The 21,559-nt window shown below is 35.0% G+C and overlaps 1 protein-coding gene across 4 annotated transcripts in view; it reads left to right on the top strand.

Annotated features, from left to right (window-relative positions):
• Nucleotides 1-21,559, top strand: part of RAF1 (Raf-1 proto-oncogene, serine/threonine kinase) — a 78,965-nt gene that overhangs the window by 54,175 nt on the left and 3,231 nt on the right. For 2 of the 4 annotated variants that reach the window (XM_026857257.1, XM_026857258.1), the window contains exons 4-16: nucleotides 66-178; nucleotides 1,239-1,341; nucleotides 2,751-2,908; nucleotides 3,869-3,967; nucleotides 5,397-5,550; nucleotides 8,937-8,964; nucleotides 9,050-9,177; nucleotides 10,219-10,336; nucleotides 14,201-14,285; nucleotides 15,267-15,443; nucleotides 16,453-16,499; nucleotides 17,982-18,100; nucleotides 20,421-20,552. In XM_026857257.1, coding sequence (XP_026713058.1) covers nucleotides 66-178; nucleotides 1,239-1,341; nucleotides 2,751-2,908; nucleotides 3,869-3,967; nucleotides 5,397-5,550; nucleotides 8,937-8,964; nucleotides 9,050-9,177; nucleotides 10,219-10,336; nucleotides 14,201-14,285; nucleotides 15,267-15,443; nucleotides 16,453-16,499; nucleotides 17,982-18,100; nucleotides 20,421-20,552 — 1,461 coding nt within the window. Of the gene's footprint in view, nucleotides 1-65; nucleotides 179-1,238; nucleotides 1,342-2,750; nucleotides 2,909-3,868; nucleotides 3,968-5,396; nucleotides 5,551-7,078; nucleotides 7,139-8,936; nucleotides 8,965-9,049; nucleotides 9,178-10,218; nucleotides 10,337-14,200; nucleotides 14,286-15,266; nucleotides 15,444-16,452; nucleotides 16,500-17,981; nucleotides 18,101-20,420; nucleotides 20,553-21,559 lie in introns of all 4 variants that reach the window. The other 2 variants (XM_026857260.1, XM_026857259.1) reach the window with 2 other exon arrangements.

Here is a 21,559-nt window from a genome sequence, read left to right as displayed (position 1 = left end):
CCCCAAAAACCCAAACTTAAAGAAATTCTGGAATCACTCACTAAGTTTTTTTCCTTTGGTCACAGGTAAACGTGCGAAATGGGATGACCTTGCATGACTGTCTTATGAAGGCACTTAAAGTAAGAGGTCTGCAGCCAGAATGCTGTGCAGTTTTTCGACTTCTTACTGAACCGAAAGGGTAAGAGCCTGGAATTTATATGTGAAACTTTCAACTAGAGGATGTAAGAATCTTGGTTTTAGAATAGCAGCAATGATGCTTTCTTCCTCTCTCTTGCTAATTTCTTTTAAAAGCACAATTTGGTTGTGAATACATCCATGTTGTTTTCTTTACCCTCCTCTAGGGCAGCTCCTTCAGCTTCCTGGGTATTAAAAATTTTATTTTTGTTTTAAAGCTAAATATTAAAAATGCTCAAAAGTGAGGGATACACTCAAGTACTTGTAGCTTCTTAGAGAGGCTTTTGTCATACTCTAGATAAAATGATGCAACATGCCTTCGTATTTGAGGTGCATTTCTCCTCTGCGTTTGTACTTGGTAAACTTCCATGCTAGTGGTTCTTAGCCAACTTAAATGAACGTCTCCTCTGTGTGCTCAGTTTTAAGGCTCTACGTTCCTTTACAACTTTTCAATGTTTAGATTTAAATCTCACTTCAGATATTCCTTATTTTTTTGTAGGACCGGGGATGCTGCTATTAAATACCAAATGATTCTTTTACAAGCTGAGGGAGTGAAGGTATCTCATGGAGTTAATACATTTAACTTCACACCTCGTAAGGCTTGGGCTTAATGCTCTTTTAAGCCTCAATCATGAGGCAGTCATTTGTGGGTTTACATCTATGTAACTGAGTCCATTTTGGGGTCACCAGTAACTTTAGTGCTGAAGCACATAATACGGCTTTCATGTCACTAAGTCTGCCATTCATAATTTCTTATGTTTTGTTTTTAAGGGTATTTCTTTGACTCTATTGCAGCTTCTAGGTGTCTTATTTTAAATAATCTTTATATATAAATGACTCACATGTTACAAAATAAACAGAAGAAGGTGAATTGCTGTGTTTTCAAAGTTGCTTATAATTTTTTAAGTGAAAGACACTGAAATACAGCTCACTGTAAGAGATTAGCCACGCTTTTTTGTATTTGTTTTCAGTTTTCTCAAGAAAGCTCACAAAACATAGATCATTCATTAGGCCAGACTTCTTATCTCCTAAGTAATTTGTTGTCCTCATTTTCTTTCTTCCAGAAAAAAAGTGCGTTTGGATTGGAATACAGATGCTGCCTCCTTGATTGGAGAGGAACTTCAAGTGGACTTCCTTGATCATGTTCCACTCACTACACACAATTTTGTAAGCTTTTCCTCTTCTGTATTTTGATGTAATTGTATCAGTTGAACCACATATTCAGTCAAAGAGTGTTTTAGGCACTATGTCCCTTCCGGCTTTCTAAAAACGGGGATTTCAGAAGCAGTGATATGATTCTTCACCCCTCCTTCCTACAAATTAGATTGGCTAAATATCAATCTTCAATTAAATGCCAGAATTTTGCCTACCTTTGGTGATTCCTAAGTGTCAGGAGGCTTTAAAAGCTCACATTACACATTCTTCAAAGATCTGATGATTGCCATTTTTATTTTATATAAACATATATTTCAGTAATTATCAATGCTGTCATATTAACATACCATGTCTTTAAAGTCCAGAACTAGGAGATAACCTGTGTCTTCAGTCTCTGGCTCATCAGTCAAAAAAGGCTTAATAAATTTGGCAGCTTTAGTGGACTGTTGTTAATTACACTGCCTGTACAGGAGTGCTGTTAATTCTGCAAGGTCATGATGTTGTTTTGTGAGCTAATGCTGCTTTGTAATTTGACAGAGTGTGTTTGTGGGGATGAAAGACTTTAGATTTGTAATTCCTTCTTAAAAATGGATTATTTGCTTGGTATAGAGCAAATAATTAGAGCTGCTTTTTTCTTTTTTTTTCTTTTTTTTTTTTTTTTTTTTTTTTTTTTTTTTTTTTTTTTTTTTTTTTTTTTTTTTAACACAGAGATAATGCCTAGCTCTAACAGTTTTACCTTGTATTATTTTGTTCTCCCTGGGGAGGAACTCTATTCCTATATTCTAGACTTTTTGTTGTTTTGTCCCAGAAATATATTGTGCCAAGTGGCAAAACTAAAGCATTATCATTTCCATCCATTACAAAGGTTAGGATTGATTTACAAAAACTGAAAGTAGCTTATCTTTTTTTTTTGTATTTCAGAAGCTTTAAAAAACTTAGATGCCATTTAAAAAAGTAGAATTTTCTTAAACTATTTTACTTACTAAGGAATTTATTTCTTATGCAAGGGATATTGGTTAGTCATAAACACACACCTAGCATTTTGATTAATGAAAAAAATAATGAGGTGATTCTTAAAACCTTATCTTCCTTCACCTCCTTGGTGATACTAGAAACAAACAAAACCCCCGATTCTTGGCTCATCCAACTCTGTAACCTTGCTGAGCACAAAATAGTGCTTTTGAATTTGACAGAACACTTTTTAAAATAATCAGGTAAACAAAGCCCTAAATATTTGTAAGTTTTCCAGGTTTGCAACCAAACTGGAAATATATGCAAGAACACTCAAGTGTTGTTTTAAGTTTGGTAGCACTCTGGGGACACTGATAACATTTTAACATGGTATTTATTTACGTCAAGCTCTGGAGATGTTCATGAAGAGAAGCTAGTAGCTTGGATTAATCATTTCATGTGTTTTCTAGGCTCGGAAGACATTTCTAAAGCTTGCTTTCTGTGACATCTGCCAGAAGTTCCTGCTCAATGGGTTTCGGTGTCAGACATGTGGTTATAAATTCCACGAACACTGCAGCACTAAAGTTCCAACCATGTGTGTCGACTGGAGCAATATCAGACAACTCTTGTAAGGACTGTTCCTTTTTAATAGCAACAGTAATTCTCTGACAGACAGGAATAGGTGTTTTTTAATCTCTACCATAGGGATAAATTTGTATTGTTGGGAAGTGTAGTCACTTTCATCAACATACGGAACTTGTGTATTGATTTCATAAAACAGCCAGCAATGATTGTCTATTCCCAGGTGAAGAAGGCCATTTACATTAAATGTATTTTGTTCTTGCTGTAAATTTTAATATTCTGGGACAAGCAAAACAAAGATCTTGAATGACCAGGCAGTTAATGCCCTCTGTTTCAACAGAGGAATAGTAATTCCTCTTGCATAACACTTTTGTTAGAAGAAAAAAAGGTCGTGGTTCACTTGTTTTTTAGCTGTTGGAAGCATGCATGTTCAGAGCTACCACAGCTTTTGGACACCCTATTGAAAATGCATAGAATGGTGAGAAAACTGATGAAGGATAATACTTTCTTAATACTGAATAGAAAAATTGAAAATCATGTTAGAAGTCGTCCCTTTATTCAAAAGTGTTAAAACCTATAATTGATTTTATGTGTCCTACTTAGTGATTGTATTTTTTGTAACTAAACTTGATCATACAGTTATGCATATTCTTACACTGACTAGTCATTTAGAGTGTAGGTTGACTTGTGCCATTTGGTGCTACCTGTGTTTAACAGAATTTAAAAAATTTGGTGTTGAATATCCTTTCAGGAAAATGTGAAGTCTGATGTAAAAAGATTTTTATCATAAGCTTAGAAAGAACACATGGAAATTTTCTCTGGGAGTCTGAATATCTAATTTTCAGTCATATCATACACAGAGGAAAAATATTATCTAGAGATAGAACATGTTCATGAAGTTAATTATGCGGGGAAGAAACAGCCCTTTAAATTTTCAGCTTTAAAGAGCATTGTACAGGAGGTAGTGTAGCAGTTGAAATTGTAATTGTTTTTGTTGATATTTCAGATTGTTCCCAAATTCAAATATCAGTGACAGTGGTGTCCCTGCACTACCTCCCTTGACAATGAGACGGATGCGGGAGTCTGTCTCCCGGATACCTGTTAGGTAAGCTAGTATTTCCTGTCATTTCTGTTTTGGGAAATACAGTTGTTTAAAAACAAAACAAAAAACCAAAACACCCCCAATTCCTCAAATATAGAACAATCTTATAGAAGGTTGGGATACACATGCCAGAAGGCAACACCACTTCATCATAGATAACATGTAGTGTACTTTCTTGTTCTTAGATTCAAGAAAAATGTTGATTTGGGATTTTATATTTTTAATTTTTAGTCAAGATTTTAAGGGAGGGTATTAAAGGGTTTTTGGAGACCTTTGTTTTTCTGCCTAACAAAATTCAGGGCTCCCTTGGGTATTTTCATTAGTTTATTTTATCTGATCAGTAGTATAGATACAAGGGTTTGAGACTTGTTTTGCATGACTCGCATACATAAACTAAAATAACTTTCTAATGTTATGATGACAGATAAGAGTTTAAAGAGGGAACAGTAGAAACTGAAAAATACACTCCTCCTAAATAAAATTCTGAGACTTAAGAGAATGTTCCTGTAGTTTTAAATGCTAGAATAAAAATTGCTTTCCTTTCAAAGGGGCCTGTCTTCTAATTTATGCCTGTATTTTTTTCCTTGAAATTCTAGAGGCTGAAGAGGGCAGGCCATCTTTTGTTTTTTCTACATCCCTTTGAAAAGTCTTGGCCTATTCAGGATGAGACACAGAGCATGTAGCTGACTTGCAAATGGTTCTATGTATTTATTTAACTTAGTGGGAACTGTATCAAGAATTTGTTTTCTTTGCCATCTTACTCTTATTTCCAGTGTTGTTGAACTCATTAACTTGATAGGTTTTTTTGTGAAGGCTGGCTATTTTCAGTTAAGATACTTGTGTGATTTCGGATAAATAAGGATTGAGTGACCTTAGCTGTGATTTATAACTCTTTGTTGAACTGGATTTTAGTGTTGGCCTCTTTTTAACTGGTGTTGAGTTTCATGACTTCCTTGCTGGCTGTTCTGTGTGAACCATTGAACAGTCTTGCAAACCTTTAGGAATTCAGGACTTAGCAGTAAAAGTAGCTCTTAAGATATGCATTTAACAGGCTTGAAATGAACAGTTTGTTTAAATTTCACAGACCTGAATTAATCCAGCAGAGCCAGTATATTATCAGTATATTAAATGTGATTTGATGGGGATCGAGGTAAACTGTGGCAAAATTTATAATGGCAGAAACAGATTTACATTAAACACACTAGATAAGTAAGTGAGCTGACAAGATCTTCAAGTTTTTAAATTTATTTTCTAAGTTAAATTGGGAATGATTCAGCTGACCAAATAGTTTAGTTAGTGTGTAAGTCCCAACTTTTTCTCTGTGTTGAAATTCTGTGTATATTGCTTTTGGACAGGTTATAAACAGTATTTTTCAGTTGCTAGAGGGGAAAAAATAACCACAACTTTCCCTTTCTCTCTCTTTCCTTCTCAGTTCCCAGCATAGGTATTCTACACCTCATGCCTTCACATTCAACACATCAAACTCTTCCTCTGAGGGCTCTCTTTCCCAAAGACAGCGATCTACATCCACACCAAATGTCCATATGGTTAGCACTACAATGCCTGTAGACAGCCGGATAATTGAGGTAATCCTGGTAGGGAGGGAATGGCATAAATTTAAACTAAAATTGTGACTGGCTATCTAGTGGTCACTGGTTGTTTTTCTTCTTTGCTTTCTGTCATTTGCTTACTGTTTGCCTTAGTTGGCTGAGTGATGAAAAAATATGTGATACATTTGTGTAGAAAAGTAACAGTTCATTGTTGCAGTCTTTATCAACTTTACTGAAGTTCTAGGTAGATTTTTGTGTCTGTAAAGATGTGGGGAGCTTAACAATCAAGTTTCACAGGTCTGAAAAGAAACTTAGTTTTGCTGAAGAAATAATTATTAGGCGTGTCGAAAAATGTTCTTTCAAACTTAAACTGGGTTTGTTGGGAGGCTGGTTTATTTTAAATCAGACTACGAGTACTGTAGGTCTGGATGTAGTTGTCCAAGTTGGGATACTCAAGTGAAAGCTTCATGACAATATATTTTGTTTTATACCAGTACAGAATTAACAGCAATTCTGCACTTGTGTGCTAAAGCCATTTGTCTCTGAGAATATTCCTGCTCTTACTTGGTTTCAAGCAACATTTTTTTTTTTCCCTACCTTAGACTGACAGTAGTGAGAGACAACTCTCTGAAGTCAGGCTAAAGTGTTTGGGGGTTTTTTGGTTTTGTTTTGTGATAATCTTAACAAAATGAGGGAGCTGTGTTCAAGAAAGGCTTGCAGAAGGAAAGTGCTTAACTGTAGGACTTAAGAAAAAGCAGTTTGTTGGGTTTTTGCTCTGGAATAGTTTAAAAACTCTTCAGGCCAAGCAAAATCCTTTGATGACTGAGTTTAGTTCCACTGTCAACTAGTAGTTTACAGACTTCTGTGGAATGTGAGGACTCTGAAATGTGCTAGTGAAGTCCTCTGCACCTGTGGAACCAAAGAAAAGTGCACTGCAGCCCTGTGAAGCCTTTTTGGTTAGAAGCTTTGTGTAAGCTGGGCTTTACGGGGAAAGGTGGCCTCCCTTTCTCTTCATTTTTCTTAAGATTACAGACTATTTTTACTGCTTCAGAAGCCTGGATGACCATCTTTTATGGCACAAAAATTAATAAAGCACTCCAGAAAAAGAATATGGATTATCAAATTTAGTGGTGTGATGAGCCTTTAAGGAGACATTGCTTTCTTTATCCTTTATGCATGACAGTAAAGGCAGAAATGCTTTCTATTCTGTCTCTTCATAATATCATAGGGACTGAATAAAAATAATTGTCATGTCTGAAAGGCAATAGCTGCTTTTGCAGAAGGCTTTAAAAAAAAAAACAAACCCCAACACACAAGAAAGGTTAGTAGAGACCCTCTAGTATGAGAAAGACCACCTTAATAAAGTGGTTTACCAAAGGATGGATACTGGTGAAGTTTGGAGTTTGAACAGAAATACTCACTTAAAAGTTCTACTGCACTTAATTATTATATATCAAAAAAATTAGATTTACTTTTTCTTTCATTTATCCTAACATTTAATTTTTAAAATTTTTTTTTATACTTCCTCTGTTCTTTTCTTTTATCTCTTACCGTTTTGGCCTAGAATAACAGCCTGAATGCTTCTCCCAGTTCCTGGTGCAGACGATTTTGTTTGAGGGGAAGAGTAGGTATTTTCTTGGTGCCTTTTGTTTTCTTGTGATTAACAGGATTGCTATAACTTGTAAGTCATGGCAGTGTCCACATGAAATGTTTAATCTCGAGTTGATTTGATGAAAATCTTTATAGCATGTTTATATTTAAATATTGAGGATGCTAACAGGAAGAGGCAAATTGATAGAACTTCATTCTTTGTTTAGATGAATGAATCCATTCTACTATGAAATTGTGTGTGAATTGAATAGGCTTGGATTATAGATGCATTCAGTCACACAGTTCTTAAAGCAAAGCCTTCAGAAACACATATGTTATGTGGCTTTTTTCCCCCCTGAAAACTGAGAATAACTATGAACCCCTTAGATTGAGAACATAATCTACTGTTTTCATTTCACATCAAAGTAAGGTTGACAGACTACAGCTCTGTGTATGGTGTTATTTGTGTTGTAAGAACAACTCTAAGAACACTGGTTTTGGTTCATTTGCTGTAGGATTCATAAGCAAAAAGAAAATATTCACATTGGTGGAAGTTCAAAAATACTTTTTTCTTAAATAAAAATTGCATATACTGAAGTATGAGAACAATTGTAAACTAGTTGTCCTTTGCCAGCTTACTTGAAAGCAGTTACATTCTCATGCTGATGTACAAAACCCATCCCTTGTTATTAATTCAGGTTCTTAAAGATTTTTGATGTCCTCAAAATGGACAGAAGTAGTAACTTGCAATAGTTCTTCATTGGTAGTTCATGCAGATTTTAATCCACTCAGGCATATAGGTACTCTGCAAGAATACTGTATATAGAGTCAAGCCTGGGAGAATGCAACTAACTAGCTAAAATTATGTATTTCATAAATGAATAAGGATAATTCAGTTAATTTGAAAAGTGTATGGTTGAATGTAGGCTTGTTCTGTCCTCCTATGAAATCTTACATTTATTATTCTACTAATTGGGTAGAAAGTTTGAATTGACTTCTATTAACTTCAACAGTATTTAACATTCTGTAGTGCATGTTCTTGCTTTGTACTTATACAGTACCTGGATATTTTACCTTTCCTGTATGTACTTTGGGATAATACATAGAAGGTGAGAAAAGTTGTAAAGTTATGTTTGTCAGAGCTTAGTTTATCTTGTGCATGGCTGTAGAATTGTGTTGTAACGTGCCTGTGGCATGAGGTGAGAGTTGTCGCACTGTACCAACTAGTGAACTGTGTAAGAACATGCTTTTCAAATATTGCCAAACTTTGATCTGTGAGAAAATGTTTTGAAAATCAGATGATTTTTTTATTAGGCCACTAGACATAGCCTTTTTTGGGTTGAAATAGTATGGTAGAGTTATTTCAAAATGTGTATTGACTTGGAATATTTTAGGGGCTTTTAAGTTTTCCTACTTATAACCCAAAACCTCTTTGAGTACAGGACCATCACAGGAGCTATGTTCACATCTGAAATACAAGCATGTACAAAAATCCACTGGTGGGAATGCAGACAGTATTTATGGTGTTTCTTCTTGTTCTGTGTCTCTTTTTTTTTTTTATTTTCCCTCCTCCTTTTTTTTTGGTAGTAATACCTTTTAATATGCTTTGAATATTTTTTATGTTTTGTAAGAATTCACAAATTGCATGTTTTTTAGCATATAGGATTCTTGTAACTAGAAAATAACCAAGCTGTCATCTTTTGGAGGGTGTTGGTCAATACTGTATAGCACTTGACCAAAAATGTCAGGAACTATTTCAACATTATTCCTGCTTGTTCTTTTGTATGTTCTCATACATTCATTAACTTTATTATCTGTCTTCTCTGTTTTAGGATGCAATTCGAAGCCATAGTGAATCAGGTATGGTTTTTAAAAAAAATTATAATATTATTTTGTGTTTATCTTCTCGTTTATAAATAGTTTTTCTTCTGTTTTTATATTTAAGCCTCACCCTCTGCTCTTTCCGGAAGTCCTAACAATATGAGCCCCACTGGCTGGTCTCAGCCCAAAACCCCAGTCCCATCCCAAAGAGAGCGAGCCCCTGGATCTAATACACAAGAAAAAAACAAAATTGTAAGTGTGGTAATATTTTAATTTTTATTTAATATGTTAAACTAGGCTGGGAGTGGTGATGTGTTGGGATAAATTTCTGTACTTAAAAGGCAATAAAAGCTGCTGGTAATCTTGGATGGTTCTGCACTGTGTGTATGTAATAGCAATATAATTTTAACTACCTTGGGAAAGATGACACTATTGCCTTGCATTATAAATACCCAGATCAAAGTGTTCTGGATTGAAAATTCATTTCAGACAGTATTGTGAAATTATTCAGTACAGATTCAAGGATTACCTTTCTAAATCTTTAGGGGCTGCACCTTTTTTACTCTTTTTAAAATACATTTAAAGTTATTATCACTATTTGACCTGTAGCTTCCATAGAAAGTGGATATTGATAATGCCATCATTTTCATAGTAAAGTTAGTTAAGTGTCTCAGGGAAAAATAGATTTAACAAAATGCAAGTGTTTCCTCAAAGACTTGATTTAAACTTAGCGGTGGGGTGAAAGAAAGAAAAGTTAAAATAATAAGGAATAGTATCTCAGATTTTGTGAAGGCTTATAAGATTTAAAAATTAAAGTACAGTTGCTTAGCGGGACTCACAGTTGTTAATCTCTTAGATGTTTGAAAATTCTGCTCTCATGTTTTTGGTTTATTCCTTTTCAATATGTAAATGAGTTCCTGAATGTTAGTATTGTAATTCTGAATGAGTCAGTATTTCCTAAGTCTTTAAATAGTTGATTATAAAACATCTTAAGATCTAAGATCAGGATTCTAGTGCTTATGCTAATGATAGATTCTTGAGCAATTCAAACCATCCAAGAAAATGTTTTGGTTTGGGGTGGTTTGATTTGGTTTTGGTTTGGGTTTTTTTGGTAAATAAATCCACCACCCCTCCCAAATTGAGGAGAAAAACAGAAGTCCAAACTGCAGGACAAAACCCTCATGGTTTCAATGCATCTTAAACTTGTATGAAGGAAGTTGTTTCATTTTTGGTGTGTGTATAACATGTTTGATTAAATACTTAGAGTAAAAGCTGTGTCAATTTTTGTTCCAGAGGCCTCGTGGACAAAGAGATTCCAGTTATTACTGGGAAATAGAAGCAAGCGAAGTCATGCTTTCTACCAGAATAGGGTCAGGTTCCTTTGGAACAGTTTACAAAGGCAAATGGCATGGTAAGTTCTTGACAGGTGTTATTGTCTTCTGAAAATGTTGATATGGTAGGACAGCAATCCAGAAAAAGGTAAAATTGTTTTAATGGTGCTGTTTGCTTATCTATCATCAAAGGTACCAGTTGAGAAATACTAATTTCCTAATATTAGCAGTAGGAAAATTAAGGCAAAGAACAGACAGCAAAACCTGTGTCTTACAACTGCCATCTACACGTTCACTGTTTTGGAGCCAACGCAGTTTTCTTTATTACCATGTTCTACACAGCTTGTTTTCTGAAAAGATTTTTCTTTCCTTTAGCAGGATTGAATTAGCAGGGAAATTTCACAGCCTGATGTTAAATTATATTTGCCTGTTTTTAAATAGTGCTGTGGTTTAATTAGCATTGTTATATTCAAGGTGGCAGGGAAAGGAAATAAGCATAAATTGCTTTTACTGTGGAGTTTTTCTAAGGAAAAAAATGGTTGATGTGAGAGTTTATGATATAAAGTTATCTAGAATACTTTGAAAAGAGGCACACTGCAGAACTACAGAATTAGTTTCCAAATTCATGCTTGTGATTTAAAGAAATATGCACAAACGCCTCCAGGCCCTAATTTAAATAGCATTATTGACATAAAATAAGATGACCAAAATGAATATGGAAACCTATCTTCCACCCTCTAATTTTAAAGAATAAGTACTTGCATGTCTTAAAGCCCAAATATTGTCAACATCAATGGAAGGCCTACTCTTATGCTAAAAGTAATATTCTTGAACAGTTAAACTGATTTTATTATATAAGGGAAACGGAAAGCAGAAGTCAAGAAGAAAACTAGGTTAAACAAGATTTTACTGAACAAGGTCATAAATGAGGATTTCTTGTAAATATTTGTTTTACTGAAACATTTCCAACTCTTCATGTATCAAGAACTTTGGTGTGTTAAAAAGGAAATGCATGGAACCATGTATTTGAAAAGACCCCTCAGTTGTGTGCACAAGATGGCTGTATAGCTGTCTCCTAACTCAGTATAGATAAGATTCAATATCTTACTTGTAACTGTTTATAGTTTTCCTGATTTCTCAGGAAAGTTGAAGTTAAATTACCAATTTTTTTTTTTTGTAACTATCATTTATGGTGTGGTCTTAAAAGATTTCAAGGTTTATATTTCTTGCAAGTCTTTTCTGTTTAGAATTGAAGAAACTGGGAGTTCATTGTGCAAATGAGTGAAACTGCAGACTTTTTTTGTAGTAACCTATTCTAATAGTATAAATACAGCAATAAAAATGCCTTGGTGAAGCTAAATGAAATTAATTGAAGTGGTCAGATTGCTGCAAGCTTAAGTAGAAATTAAGGTAGACGGGTTTCTTAACATGCTCAACTGTAAAGGGCTGTTTGCGATGAACATTTGGAGAGCACCTGTGGAAGATTGTCTACCACTATATGCAAACCATATTAGATTTCCAATAATCTTCCCTGCCTTAGTCTTCCAAAATAAAAATGAAGTGTCAAGGACAGTCTTGCTCTGAGGAGTGCGTGTCTCATTGAACAGGTATCTTGCACTTCCGTATTTTTCCAGATTGTTCTGATGGTTAAGTACTAATTTTCGTATTTGCACCACTTCTGTTACAGACCCCATTTGGATCCTGTAGTGTCCTGTAGCATGCTTCTAAATTTAAAAGGCGGAAAGAGAACCAAGGCAGTTTAAATGGGTTGGAAGACTACCTATCATAAACACTCACATTTCCCCTTTGGCCCTGGTAATCAGTTCTAGGGTTTTGGTGGTTGGGGGGTGGTGGAAGCTGATTTGTCTTCAGATTGCTGATAAACAAAACAAGTGTTATTGTGTATTTGTTTCTGTAGAGAAAACTGCTTGGGAAGTGCCATCAAGCCTAAAAAAAGTGTGGCACCTGATTCAGTAAGAACAGTGTAAGGTTAAAAACGTGTCTTCATCCGTGGAATAAGGATCATAATGGAGAATGTATTGAAAAACAATCTGAAAACATTTGGCCTGTAATCAGGGGATGCTGCATCCTTGCCTTGTCTGGGCATAACACACAGCAATATACTTCAAGTATTGGTAGAGCACCTATTCTCCTTGCAGAGTACATCAGCAGGAGTTGCAGTAGGAACTGGCTACTTCAGAGCCTGTGCTTTTGATAGCCATATGAATGTGCAGTCTATCAGTTACATTCTCCTGGTTTGCTCTGTAAGTGGAGAGATCTGTAAGCTACAAAAGATAATGTGTATTGCCAGTGCGAGATGGTTCTCTTTATGAAAGTGCTAGAGGATGAAATAGGAAGTATATTGCATTTACTGAAGTTGAAGGAAGAAGATATAAATGTATAATAACGTGTTTGGTATTTGTGCATCTTTCTGACTTCAAATTATACAGCAAATTAAGCAACTTGTAACTACAGTGGAAGATACTGCAGTTCACTCAGGGTACTCTGAAACTTTCTAGTATCAGTTTGCATATCCTTCTCATACTTTGGCAATATTTTTTTTTAATTCAGCGGTCAGTATTCCTGATATATTCAGTTGATCATTATATTCTAGAGATGTGCTAAGATATTCTTCGCATATATCTTTGGGAAGAGACCATATTAAGAAGAAGAAAACTACTTGTGGTAGCAGGGGAATCTGTCTAGGGAGATTTTTTTAATGTAGGTGATGATTCTGTAATGCTTAAGTGGCAGCAGTCTTTGAGGTATGGGATAATCCTAGTTTGTGAGTATAGCACCTCTCAAATCTTTGTACTCTATGTGGACTAACACTGAAGTTCCAGCTTTGATAAGCTGCTTTTATCTTCCTGTGACAGTCAAGGCAAGTTTATCCCCCTCTTGAATTCTGAAATGCTGTCCATCTGTAGTTAAAAATGAATGCGATGCTTACTTCTTTCACTGAGGAATTGGTGGGTCTTGCTGTTAGTGCTTTCACTGTTGGTAGAACAGTCGGCTTCTTTCCACTATTGTACCTTTTTTGAATCAGTTCCATTCTACTGTTTTCTGGATGTACGCTCTGTAGAAGTTTTTACAACTTCATTCTCTGGAAACAGTCTCCAAACAGATAGCACTGAATCATCATATATTCCTCTCTGTATTACCCTTTAACAGATACTGAAATTTAAAGCAAGTGCTGATTCTGAAAGCAAGTCAAACGAAAATATTAATTAAAATTTTATAATATATCAGCTTAAAGAACAGTAAGATATTCCCCAGATTTGTTAGTGAAATACTAAAATTAGTTATATCATTCATGATTTTTCTGCTGTTCCTGGATAGAAGATTTATTCCTACCATTTCTGAAATTAGCAGTATTTAAATCTAGAAAGTTTTTTTAAAATAAAGTTTAGATTAAAAAAGATGTGTGTGTATATACATATAGATAGTTTTTGTAGATATAAAAACTTTAGTATATAAATTTAACTATATAAAAATACAAATATATATATGTGGGCTAAAGCTGGATAGAAAACAGAAACTTTGGATACTGTTTGGAAGCAGAGAGACTGATGTGACTGTGCTTGAAATAGTGTGCTAGGAATGCACTTACACTAGAATATCTTCCTTTTCAACAACTATTTGAGATTTTTAGTAGCTTCATATCCTGCAGAAAGCATATGTGTAGTTCTAGCCAGCCATAGCTGTTAAAAAGTAGAAGGGAAGCATGTGAACAGTTAATGACTTTTTCCATTAGACTGAAATTCAGGTTAATTGCTTGTTTTTATGGAAATTTATATGTCTGCAGGAAAATCTTGACCTATGTACAAATTAGTAGAGGTGTCCTATCCACACATTAACAATTGTAACTATACTGTATATTAATGTTACTTTGGGGGGGGGGAAAGCTGTATTTTTAGTAACTTCTATGGTAAATGTATTTTCAGGGGATGTAGCAGTGAAGATACTAAAGGTTGTAGATCCAACACCAGAACAGTTTCAGGCTTTCAGAAATGAAGTGGCTGTATTAAGGTGAGTTGGTAGGTTCATTGCTGAATTCTGTTATTCTAAGGCACTGTATTTGACTATTACTCCTCCTTTAAGCCATCTTGCCCCATATTTTATGTTTGATAGGTACAAAAAGCAGATCTCCAGAGAAGAATAAAAAAGAGAGCATATAATGATAATTATGAATATAGTTGTGGGACTGTGAGACAGCAGTCATAATTTGGAGTATTTCAGTGATTCTTCACTGTTTCTGAAAGTTGTCTTTTCAAATAATTAATACTAACATCCATAATTGTTCAGGTCACATTTGTCATGCAGTAAAAGGTGAGGATTAATAAATTCTGCCATAATTCTCATCACTGGATGGAATACTTGAACTGTATCTCTTAAAATTGCAGCATAATTCCCCTTTTTTTTTCTTTTAATGTATACTCTGATCTACATAGCTGTTTTCTGCTTTGCAGTGTCCAATTAACTGTGCTGTTAATCCTGAAACTGAACCAGTTAAAGTACATAAGAACTATCTTCTCATCTGTAATTCCTTCACAGTTTATAATGACCCTTTAGTTTCCTATTGGGATTCAGTCCTCTATCTAAAGTTGACACTTTTTCGCAGCTTTCAGGGTGACTGTTGTTATTCCAATAACTTTTTCTAATACCACTTTGCAAGCGTGAATGTTGGTTACTAATTTCAAAACCCTTGAATTTTCATGACCTCTTTTTTGTAAAGGTTAATTTTAAATAACTTCCTTGGACTAAAATGAAATGTTTTAACTAAAAAGCAGAAGATAATCAGTTTTATTTAAAAATTATGAATTGGCAACTGTGATATATGATTTTTAAAAACAAACTTTACATGTCCACCTAGCAAAAATTTTGCAGGAAACTCATGGTTTTGGATGCAAAAACTGAAATATATTCCTCCAGTCGGGAATGCATTTTTAAAAGAATTTGAAAATGTTTTTCATAAAGATGCTAATATCTCTTTCTGCTGTTTTTTGTTAGGAAGACTCGGCATGTTAATATTTTGCTCTTTATGGGCTACATGACTAAAGATAATCTGGCCATTGTTACACAGTGGTGTGAAGGAAGCAGCCTGTATAAACACCTGCATGTTCAAGAGACCAAGTTCCAAATGTTCCAGCTCATTGATATTGCTCGGCAGACAGCACAGGGAATGGAGTGAGTAGGATAAACAATGATGGCTATTTTGTTCTTGGAATGGTGTTTCCCTTCTCTTCCCCAGACCCTAAACACGTGGAGTTACTCTGCTAAAATAGTAATGGGTCAAGTGGTATGCCAAGTAAAGATTTTGTGCAGCCTTGATTCAGCACTGTTGTATGCATACTTGCTTTCATTTAGTACTTTTTCCTCCATGGATTCTTGCCTTAGTTCATGTTAGACTGTTAGTCACTTGTCAGCTTTTCTGTATTTTATCTTTCTTTGTAGCTTGATGTCTTACTGTAATGCACTAGATAAGATCCTATTCTAAACATAGAATTAGCTTTTTTTTTCCTTCTCTGTGTTACTATGACATTGCAGTGTTTGGCAAACACTAATTTATACTTGTGGTACTTCTGTGAGGTGAGGGGGAGGTGGCTGTTCCTGTTCTACAGATACAGGACTCTCACAGAGATATATTTTGGAAGCATTCTCCAGATGGCTGAGTGACCCTCACTACTCTTTCAGAACACATTGATATGTTATGACATGTTATGTCAGGAGATGCTGACATTGGCTGACACTGTCAGTGTTCATCCGTTTTGTAGATCAGGACCCAAGTTTCTAGTCAGACACACAGAAAACAGGGGTGTTTATTGTGATTGCAAATTAAAGCAGTTTGTAAAAAGTAAACCTTAGCATAGCATACAAATTTCATGCATATGGGGACAGAACCCAGTTTTTTAGGGGATTATATAGTTACATAGCAATGATGCCGCTCTTTCTGTTCCCGAGATGTATTTACTGCACTGCTTCCACTTTCTGTAATGCGTAAAGCGGTAGTTATCAGCTAGTGCTTGTTTACATTTCTCTTTTCCCAAAGTAGATGCATCCTGTAAATTGACTAAAGCAAGAGATATGTGAAATGGTTGAGTATGTAATAAAAGTGTCACAGCTCTGTCAGTAAATGGACAGGCTAACTTTGTGTGAACAGCATCCATAATGGCACTTTCTGCTTTTTCTTTCTCAGCTATTTACATGCAAAGAATATCATCCACAGAGATATGAAGTCGAATAGTATCCTTTCCTAACTTAATCATATTTCCTCCAATGTGAGAGTAATTTTTTGCTAATATGGAGCTTTTTGGGGGGTTGCAGTAGCTGTTTCAAATGTATATAAGTACTACTGAGTAAATCCTATTGATGAGGAGGAAGTTACTTTTTAGCAAGGACTATGATAGAATAGATGCACTTGCTTACCAAACTGTTGCGATAAAGGTGAAAAAGATGTGCAATGGTTGTGCTCCAAAAGCGTCTTACTTTACTTAAAAGGGTGTTTATGGAATTCTCAGTTATCCAAACACTGTGTTGGAGAGAAGCTTCACACTTGATGGGAGAGATGCGTGTATGTGTGTGCTGATATATGTGTGCACATACAGGTTTTGTTACTGTTTTCCATACATTTTTAATAAATCTAAAACGCCTTCACGTGACTGGCAGAAATGAAGCCAAAACTCTTGCTTTAAACTCAACAAAAGGCAGCCTTTTACCACTATATTTCTTGCAAAAATATAAATTGATTCATGCATATTGAATAAGAATGTTGTGACTGATGTCTTTTGCCTTTGAAAATGCCAGCTTCGAAATTGCCAAGAAGGGCATCCACTGAGCTAGCACCATAAATTGTAACTTCCTTTCATAAAATATAAACAAACTGTTTTGCAAATGTCATCATAAAAAAATACGCCAAATGCAGTAGTTCCATAATGCAAGGGGATTCCCATTTTCAGTTAAGCCAGAAAAATAATCATTTTGGTATATAGGTCAGGAGTTTGTGATTCCTGATAGCGATGACTATTTTAGTGAAATAAATTAACTCTTCTGACACAGCAGTGAGAACTAGGAATCTTGTCATGTTTCTGAATCATCTTTTTGAACATTCTTAAATGAAACTGTAAAATTGTATCTTCTTAAAATAACCCCAACAAAGAAGGTGCTATCAATCTTAACAGATAAATCTATTAAGTAGGTAGATTACAAATGGTAGACGTGTGTATTTCCAGTTGAAATAATCATAGTTAAATCTCAGGAGATCTGTCAGAGAGCTTTATGTAAATAGATACTTATTTTGATATTTGTTTCTACTTGTAATTGTTTTTTCTTTTTTGAGTTGTGATGACTTGTGTTATTTCTCTATGTGTCTCAACACCAGTTATTTTAAGTACCCGCAGTCAGTGATGTTAATTAACACAGTTGATTTCTATCCTAATTCACCATGAAGATAAATGTACAAATAATGCTGAAACATCTGGTCTTGTTTAATCTTAAAATGTTAACTCTGTAAACATGGATGCCATAAAATTACTTTTCCTCTGTTTAAGATAGAGGTTTAAAAGGTTTAAGTTAGAGGTTTGTGGCAGGTTTAAAAATATAATCAGCAATATTCTTGGATAGTTGGCTTCCATTTGTGATAACCTAACCAGACACTTTGTAATCATGTCAGAAAATTCAGAGTTGTTTACTCAGGTTTTCTACAGCATTTCTTTAACAAATGTTTAGATATATTTCTTCATGAAGGCCTCACAGTGAAAATAGGAGACTTTGGTCTGGCAACTGTAAAATCCAGGTGGAGTGGATCTCAACAGGTGGAACAACCTACTGGTTCAATCTTGTGGATGGTGAGCAAAACATTTCACTGCTTTTAAATAGCTGTCTGTCTTTCTGTTAATATGTTTTGTCAGTTGAACACTATTTTTAAACTTTTAAATCTAAATGAATCAACATACACTGTCAGTACTTTGCAGACTTTTATTTCAGTTGTAGGACAAGTTAAAATTGGAGAATGAGGTGCTGGAGTGCTTAATTGTCCAGTGTAGACGCCATTCCCCTAGGGATTCTACTTTTGATTTTTTAAGTTATTTTCAATACTGAGGGCAGAGACAGGGCTATCTGCAAGGAGCTATTCCAAGGGGAGAGGAGAGCCTTTCTCCTGCTGTAGTCCTGCCTTTTCCCAAATTGGCTTGTCTCGCTGGAGAGCAGGCTTTAAGCTGCTTAGTGGTGGCTTTGTGGGACCAGTGAGACCCTGTCTTTATGTTCTTCGCTGTGCCCTCTTCCCCTGCTCGGGACTTGGCAACATCTCTTCTCACACCCACTTGGCTGTTGGCACATTTGGCAGCGCTGGCAGGGAATGGGGGAAAGGATAGGAAGTCTTCCTGGACTGTGGGAATGAGCACGATTCATCTTTACTGTGGTAGGATGTTTCATATGTATCAAGATACTGCTGTGTGGCCCACTGCTCCTCCTGATCCCGCACCAAGGAGTTGCTGTAGGCTTGGGGGCAGCTCAGAACTGTTGCAGATGAATGGCAGTTTAGGTACAGAAGTTCTCCTTCTACTGGAAAGTTTATGGAGTTTCTTTTGCAAGGAGTACTACAGAGTCCTTGTCTGAGAGGACATTCCCAATTGCCTTTATGTTTAACTTTTGCTGCAACTTAAAAGGCAGTTCCACAAAGTTCCTTCCCAAAAAACACCTGGAGAAAATCTATTTAGTAACTTTTCAAATGTGGGACTTCAATAAAGTAAATGGAAAAAGTGGAACAGTCCAGGTTAAAAAGCATCATTAAAATGATGCAAGAATGTCTTATTTAGCACTCTCATATTTTGTTGAAGTTTCACTTAAATTCAGCACGAAGACTGATCAGCAATATTTTCTAGCTCTCAGGATAGGGCATTGCAGCAACATTTGGGACATGTACTTCAGGGAAGTGTAACCAAATAAAAATGACTTGCTGAACACTCTGTATTAGTACATTTTAAGTCTTTCAGTATTTAGCACTGAATGAGCTGCAAGTGTTGTTTGAAACAGATTTTCCTTTTAAAAAATTATTCTTTATTACTAGGCTTGCAGCCTTCATTGTTACTTAAATACTTGTATTTAGAGAAAAAGTAGGGAAGTGTTCATTGAGAACATCAGTATACTTGACCAAGATTTGTTTGTGACTCATAGAATACACAAATCGCCTGAAACAAAGTTACAAAAGCAGAAACAGTTTTTTCTTGGAAAAAAAATTTACAAAAAGCCAATGGTTTTTACTGCTTTTCATAATAGGATTTAAATCTAACGTACCTAATGGTATGCTTGATACATGATACAGATCTTGGGGAAAAAACCTGTGCATTTTTGCTCTTTGCAGGGTTTTTTTTTCATTTTAATCATTTATAGACCATCTTTGCTGAGTTGTCATTACATAGAAGGGGAGGTTGATTCTGTTTCCTTGAAAGTTGATATAATCTTTCACTGGGTTTTTGCTGTTGTACTTTAACTAGTACTTTGCTCAGTAGTTCTGAAGGACTTTAGGGGAAAAAAATCTTAGTCAACAGAGAAGATATTTTGATGCTTTATAACTTGTTTTATTAAATCATTCAACATTGTTTATTTAAGTTCTTTAGCTTCATAATTTTGCTTTGTTTTGCAAAGATGGGAGAATGCTCTTGCATTTCTTCCCTGATGTTCAATATATGCTATTTCATATTTGGCTTTCATATTTCCTGTAAAAGTTTTGGTATCAATTTTACAAGAGATTAAATCTGTATTAAAATTTCCTATTTTTTCCCTTTAACATTGATACCTGTTTAAGAACTGACACTGAGAGACTCAGACTCAGTTGTATGTAAGATATAAGAAAAGTCAATAAATATTACAAATTATAATAATATTTCTTATGGTAATTCTCATTGAATTAAAGCATTGCTTTTTTATTTACTCTGTAAACTTCTTCAACTGTATTGAATTTTTTAATAACATGTAGAGTAGCACTGCCTGAACTTTTCTAGAGCCTTATGAAAAACTCATGAAAAGTTTTGAGGTGTCCTTTGGTCACCGATTTTTGGTTGAGCTTGCTCTCTCTGCTTCCCAGATATTCTCCCCTTCTCTTGTCTTTCCATCTTGAAGTTCTATTAATACTGCTCACAATTTGTTTCTTTTTTCCTCCTACTACAGGCACCAGAAGTGATACGGATGCAGGACAGTAACCCGTTTAGTTTTCAGTCAGATGTCTACTCCTATGGAATAGTATTATATGAACTAATGACAGGAGAGTTGCCATATTCCCACATAAACAACCGAGATCAGGTAAGAAAAATTCTTTGAATACTGCATTTTATTTCTGGGCATAGTACGTTTTGTTGTCCTGGAGAAATGCAAGAGAAAGAAAATGCAAAACAAGAATTTAAATGTTTCCATGATTCATTTCAGCAGTAAATCTGTCTAATTGAATTACTTAAATAGTGACAGTTACTTGAAGGGAAAAAAAAATAATCTTACTTATAAACACTTTAAATGCCCTGTTAATTTATTCACAGATTAAAGCTTTTAGTACATCAGTAAAATCTTGGTTGGTTTATTTGCGGTTATGTGACATTTCCCTTTTGATGTTCTTACATCAGCAAGATTGGATTCTGTGCTTTTTACAAAGTGGAAAAAATCCCCAGTTGCTATTGTTAAACTTTTTAGTATTGAATGTTAGTTTGTGTGATTTAGTCTTTACTAAGTTGTATTCTTACCAGTCAGTTAACCAGTAATTATAAGGGAGCACATTAAGGACAGAAACCTCGACTGTTCTCTTTACGTGACTTTTTTCTGGCTTGGCAAATGTAGAGCTAACTCATTCTGTAGGGCATACATTTATGACTTAGATCTTCCTGATTTCTGTTTTGTTGATCCTCAGTTGTGGTTTTTTGTTTTTTTTAAATTAAGATCTCAGAAGCATGTGCATCTGGGGACAAACTACTAGATTTTAGTCCCTATTATGTTATACAGTCTGTATTCCAAGTATAAGAGGCCAGTTGTGTTAAGAAAGTTTTTTCTTATTTTTAAGGTTGTCTACAAATTGGGATATTGGAATGTGTTTCAATTCATAATACTGAAATTGTATGCAAGCTTTAATAATCATTACTGTCACAAAACACGTGACACTTGACCCCCAAGTAAGTTTTCTGAGGAGTGATAGAATATTTCTTGGAGAGCAACACTGAGACCTTATTTTAGCAACATACTAACTTTTTATTTTTTGTCTGAGACAATATTGGTTGAAAAAGAAACCATAGCACATAGTTCAATTAACATCTTCTTCCCCCCCC

Source organism: Athene cunicularia (genome assembly GCF_003259725.1).
Source record: "Athene cunicularia isolate RWA chromosome 12 unlocalized genomic scaffold, athCun1 chr12_part1, whole genome shotgun sequence".
NCBI classification, from domain to species: Eukaryota; Metazoa; Chordata; class Aves; order Strigiformes; family Strigidae; genus Athene; species Athene cunicularia.
The sequence above is the reverse complement of the archived record's forward strand: the minus strand, read 5'-3'. Positions and strand labels throughout refer to the sequence as shown.